This window comes from Gouania willdenowi, chromosome 17 (assembly GCF_900634775.1).
Source record: "Gouania willdenowi chromosome 17, fGouWil2.1, whole genome shotgun sequence".
In the NCBI taxonomy this organism is placed as follows: domain Eukaryota; kingdom Metazoa; phylum Chordata; class Actinopteri; order Blenniiformes; family Gobiesocidae; genus Gouania; species Gouania willdenowi.
In genome coordinates this window covers 20,234,917-20,240,916 of record NC_041060.1, presented here as the reverse complement: position 1 = coordinate 20,240,916, position 6,000 = coordinate 20,234,917, and the positions used below count along the sequence as shown (strand labels likewise).

Here is a 6,000-nt window from a genome sequence, read left to right as displayed (position 1 = left end):
GTTCACATATGTACTTTAACTGCCAGAGTGACTGACTTATAACAACTTCAGAGAACACAGAAGTAATCAAATCTGAGAGAGAAAAAAAAGTTGTATTCAAACTACTCCAACAATCAACGTAAACTTGAATAGGTAAGTTAGATTTATAGGGCTACACGCACGGAGGCTTCCTCTGCTCAGGCCGATAGATATATCATTTTAGAGCTTCTAAAGGAAGTTGTAATGTTGCAATGTCGAGTAAAAAAGAAAGATAAGAAAAAAGAAACGAAAGAGGATCTGAGGTACAAAGGTGAGTTGCGTTTGAGGAAATACGATACCACCCACTAAATGCCTCTGAGTGCTTTATAAAAGCAGCTCGCCTGCACAGGTAGATAGACGGTGGATAAGACATTAACGACAGCGCTGAATATAAAGGTGAGAGAAATTGTAGTTTGTTTGAAGATTTTGCCTTTTCGGTTTTTTTCTTAATATGCGTTCGAACCTAATTTGTCAATGAAGGATATTGAATACAACACAAAGCGACCTCGGTATAATCTAAGATTTAAACAGGTTGGTGAAAGGGTTTTTTAAAAAATGCATATACACCGAAATAAATGAAACATCTTGGGACTCACAAGTTAATTTTGAATTTTAAATAATTTAAGTTTTAAAATACAAACTTGTTCTTAAATGCTCTTCATGCAATCAAACCCCTATGTTTATGTAAATAAGGAGTTGGAAAGAAATACTGCATTTAATTAAGATTATGCACATGCAAAGACTAGCAAGTAGCTCAAAATATGTGGGTGAGAGAAAGAGAAATGTTGTTTTTAATTGAAAGTTTTAATCTTAAGCTGCATGCAAATTGTGATGAATGAATGGGTCTGATACCAAATTGAATCCATAATTTCAGTTTTCCATTTTCAGAGTAATCATGTCCTCCAACACATTCATCATCCTGCTGATCCTTTCGGGCATTTGTCTGGTACTGACACAAGGTAAAAGAGCACTTAGGGCCACATTTACTGTGTGTAAAACAAAGAGCACACAGACACAGTGTGGGACAAAGATGACTGGTTTATTGACTGATCACTTATGTGTGTTTAATGTAACCCCACCCTGTGCTCCTTACTTCCTTCATCATTACACATTCCCTGCTTGCCTCATTTGCTATGACTGATGGGTGAAAATAAATGGACTTTGACTATGTGTGTAGCGTGTTGCCTACTGACACAGATTTTCTCCTCCTCTCTCAGTCTCCTATGACAACTGCTGTTTGAAATATGTGAAAAGGTTAAAGCCGAGCACCCTGAGACATGCAGTGAGCTACAGACTGCAGGAGATCGATGGAGGCTGCAACATCCCTGCTGTAATGTAAGGTTGCATGAACGGAACTGAAAAAAAAAAAACACACATTTAGTATTGCTCTCTTTTAATTGCATTGTTTATCCTTCAGCTTAATTATGAAGAGGGGACGCAAGTTCTGCACAAATCCCAATGAGAAGTGGGTGAATGAACTGATGAAGAAGATGGACAGAAAGGCCATCAGAAATGAGAAAAAAGAGGCCAGGAAGGTATATTCATACATTGTGCTTTGAAATCATTAATTTATTATGAAATAAATGTCTAATAGTATTTTTTGTTCTTCACAGAGCGTTCCTCAACCTCAGCAAAAAAAGGGCTGACGGCACCTAACTCCTCATATTCAACCATATTCACCTTTCTGTTCTCTGCTATTCGATCAAGTATTATATTGTAATGTGTGCACAGACAATGATTTTGCCTTCCTTCTGCAAAATACAAAAATCAAACAACGAATGTAGATTTTAAGTTTAGCACACTGACCACGATGAAGTGGAAAGGAAAAGGCCTGTGCCAACCATCATGCCTTTTGTACCAATATTTGTATCATTAAGCATCTAAAAGCCAGTTATTTCATGTTTATATTGAATAGTTATTCTTTTTTTTTTTTTTACAGTTTCATTTTCTATCTTTTCATACAATATGCATGACTTAAATCTGATTTTGTGAAAAAGCAATAAAGAAAAAAAAAACTCTTATTGGCTTTTAAAATGTTTTCTTTTTTTTTTTATTTCTCATGTATGTGGAAATTACTGTGTGCGCTTTTAAACAAACTGCTATTAGCTTTAGTTGCTTAATTTCACTAATCATACAGTTTCTCATACATTTGTACAACAGTAAAGAGGATTTCTCAAAACAATTTGTACAAATAGCGAAACCTCAAGGTCTGTCGCTAATAATATAAAAAAAAAAAAAAACATTCATCTCTCAAATGTAAATATGTTTGTCCTTGTGTCATTTGTGTACAGATAAGACAGTGAAAATGCTTAGTCATGTTGTCAATACAACAGTGAATTCTAGTCTGGAGAGATGTGTTGGATGTAAATTGTAAGTCACACCTGCGTTTATGTGGGAGATTGTAAGAGAATGGAGAAGGTTCACGTTCACACTTTTACGGTTTCTACTTGTTGGAGATTTAAGGATTAACTGGAGCCACACACACCACACAGGGAAAAAAAAGAGTTCTGGTATTTATTTTCTTTGACATGAGTTTGGTAAGAACTTGTTGGGTGCTGTTGATGAGTGCAGAAACAAATTACAATCTTATTCAAACAAATTGAAATCTTAATGCATGTTATAAGTTAAATGTAGATGATTCAAATAATGTTTAGTGAAGTCAAATGAACCAGATCAAAACATCTTTACAAACAACTTATTCAAGAATCAATCAATCAAAAAAAAAAAAAAAAATAGAATCCTCACTAAATAAACTTTACTTACAATGAAGCATTTCAGAAGACACATGGCACACACCACCAAACAATTCCAGCTGCAGGGAAAGAGGAATTCCCACTCTTTCAGGGCTGTATTTATAGTGGAATAATGATTGGTTGACCCAAGGAAGAAGGAAAAGCACTGGCTGCTCACTGCAGTCGCTCCACCATGTGGAGCGGAGGGGAAATGAAGTTTGTAGTTTTTAAATTGTACTGTAATTTGAAAAAAAAGGACCTCTCATCACTTCCACCACGCAGCCTTACTCCTCTTCTTCTCTCTGTCTGATAATCCTGTCTATTTCCTTGTCTTTTTATTGTCAGATATGGTCACGTGTTGTGTGTTGGTTGATCCAACACTTCACATATTTCCATTTGTTCGATTATTTCAATTATTGAAATGTATAGAAATATGCTTGACAGAATAATTGTGACAACATGTTCAACCATTTTGCATGTAAAGATGTATATGATAAACTAATGTCTAAATGTTGTGGGGGTGAGACTATTCAACAGAGACCCTCGGAATACATTTTCATCAATATGACATAAGCCAGTGGTTCCCAAACTGGAGGGTGCACCCCCTAGGAGGGGCGTGATGTCACGACGAGGAGGCTAGAGTGGCCTTGCTGAAATATGAGCATGAAGAATAGACATTTTTTTCTTCGTTGCACTTTATTAAGAAAGAGCTTTATTACTATTAATATGTGAAGCACTGACGTAAGCGACTGATATTGTATGAAACAGCAGAGAATTGTACACAATCATTTAAATGGCTTTTGTGCACAAACGACACGATGATGTGAACGTTGAACATCTGAGAAATGTACCAAAGCGACTGTTGAAAAAGTGTGATGACGGACTTCAAATGGAATTCTCCTCAATTTTTGTTGAACAGCAGATGACACTAGATCACTATGTGTCTAATAGAGGATTTCTCATTAATCATGTGATCTATTTGTTAAGTAAGGAGTGCCTGTTTCTAGAAGCATAGACAGGCACAGGTAAGACTTTGTGAGTAGAATCAGTGTGATTTACAGCCGTGTCTGATTTGACAGAGCGGCGGCTCTTTTCGTTGATCTACGTGTCTAACCCTTACATTTCCACAGGCACTTTATGTGAAGTGCTGAGGCTTGCAGCTGATAAAATCTCACAGCAACTCATACTGTTTATTTGTAAGATTGGTGACTTCCAGACTTCAGTGATGCCGAAATCATTGTAAGCAAAATGTATCTTAAATGAGGAATGCCTGCAGAAAGGTTGGGGGTTAAACAAACAATCAAGAGTTTAGAACAGGTTTTAGGCATGAAATATTGCTGTGTAAGAGTTTCAATGCAGCAATTTTGCTTAAAGGTATTAGTGATGGATAAACTGACAAATACATGGTAATTATCAAGCATTGAGATTAATGACGTACAGTACATCTGCTATTGCAGGCAGTGGAAGTGCATATTTAGGAGCTGTCCTTCTCAACTAATTTGGCATTTATTTATTTATTTATTTTCAAACTCATTTTTTTTTAATTCATTCTATTCAATTGTAGAATACTGTAGATATGATGTTGAAGGTTAAAATGTATGTAACCAATCTGTTAATAATAAATGGGTCAGTTTTTCTCATCCCTACTGTTGCTGACTATTGTTCTCTGTTTGAGTGACATCACTTGATCAAGCCTTTTCTAACATTCCACACTACAAAGTAGGTAATTCTTATTTAAAAAAAAAAAGAAAAAAAAAAGCATGTTTGATTCATGCTGAAATCAGATCAATATCAGTATCAGCCAATATGCAAGGCTGCAATATCGGTATCATATCATAAATGGAAAAGTTGTATCGGGACATCCCTATTATTTATTGTATTGCACTTCCTTCATACTTTTAATTTTTATCTATGGACCATTCGTGTGTCTGAAATAATTAAACTCTTGAAATTATTTAGGACAGAATAGATTGTGCTTGGCTTGTATAAAAAGGAAAACACCTTTTCTCGAAAAAAAAGGACATTAATCTTTTTTTTCACATTTTTTCCAAAGAAAATTACCCACCTCTGATTCTGGATCCACCAGTTTTAGAGTACAGTTTTTTTTTATTATAAGATATTCAATGTGATTTACAACCAAAGAAACAGTTTTCCATATTTTTAATAATAAAGCAAAGATAGGCAGTAATAATGACAGTATCAGTTGCCAGAGTAAACAGAAAAAACTGAATTAATCCCAAATGTCACATGGATTTTGAATGAAAGAACTGCTACAGATGAACTTGACAGCATGCTCCCTCTGCCCGCTTCATCACCCCAAGGTATATGGGAATGGATAATACATCATAGTTTCTATGAATATTTAAAGCAGTTGTGAAACACGGTGTATAACAAAGTCAGTTGAGAATGACATGTTGTTGTGTGACAAGAACTCTCGCAATTCATAGTAATGTCAAGACTTGTCACGACCGGTATATCATTCTGCTTTAAGCAGTGATTGAAATATACACCAAACATCAACATATACTAAATATTCATATAAATAAATTACACCCTAGGTTCCCAAAGTGGGGTACGCAAATTGTCAAAGGGGGTACGTAAAAAAAAAAATTGAAACAGCGTGACAACATTGGAATCTAGAATATAAATAGAGCAGCGGCCAGGAGCCTCCATGCATTGCCACAAATTACACATTTGCCTCTGTAAGACTAACCTCCAAAAAGACCTACATTGCTTTGCGCTAGCCAAACATGCTTAATGCCCTTTGCCACCACATCCTTTTATAAAAGTGGATTTTCAGCTTTGAAAAACAATGAAAACAAAATATAAAACAAGACTTTTTAAGACTCGGACTTTCTCAAACTCAGCCAAACATTGCAGAGTTCTGTGCATTTCAACGTCAGCCTTGTGGTTAAAGTTGTAGTGAGTTGTATTTCACAGTTTCAGGGTGATGAATATGTTGTATTACTACAATATGTTCAATCAACAAATTCTTTTTTGAAACAGATTTGTTTGTCACTGGAAATGCCATTAGGCTAATTATATATAAAATATATATAGTGATAATTCTGAAGAGCATGTTTTCTTGTGTGCTTACAGATTATTATTATTATTATTATTATTATTATTTTTACTCAACAGGATAGGGAAAATTCAGAGACAAAATTCACTGTAGGGATGCATTGTATCTGATGTTACATTATTATGTTTTTAAGCGTGCAGGTGGTACATGGCTTCAGGTTAAAGGGGT

General features: G+C 35.2%; 1 protein-coding gene across 1 annotated transcript; it reads left to right on the top strand.

Moving 5' to 3' along the window:
• Nucleotides 1-264: 264 nt before the first annotated feature.
• On the top strand, nucleotides 265-1,772 carry ccl25a (chemokine (C-C motif) ligand 25a). Its single transcript, XM_028473200.1, has 5 exons — nucleotides 265-414; nucleotides 907-977; nucleotides 1,236-1,353; nucleotides 1,436-1,553; nucleotides 1,632-1,772. Exons 2-5 carry the CDS (start codon nucleotides 914-916, stop codon nucleotides 1,662-1,664), a joined length of 333 nt encoding a protein of 110 aa, XP_028329001.1. The 5' UTR covers nucleotides 265-414; nucleotides 907-913; the 3' UTR covers nucleotides 1,665-1,772.
• Nucleotides 1,773-6,000: the final 4,228 nt, after the last annotated feature.

Excerpts from the sequence above, each read along its gene's own strand:
- ccl25a (XM_028473200.1), top strand. The coding sequence starts at position 914 with ATGTCCTCCAACACATTCATCATCCTGCTGATCCTTTCGGGCATTTGT. Across the intron at positions 978-1,235 it reads TTGTCTGGTACTGACACAAG|TCTCCTATGACAACTGCTGT; the intron begins GTAAAAGAGCAC and ends CTCCTCTCTCAG. Across the intron at positions 1,354-1,435 it reads TGCAACATCCCTGCTGTAAT|CTTAATTATGAAGAGGGGAC; the intron begins GTAAGGTTGCAT and ends TTTATCCTTCAG.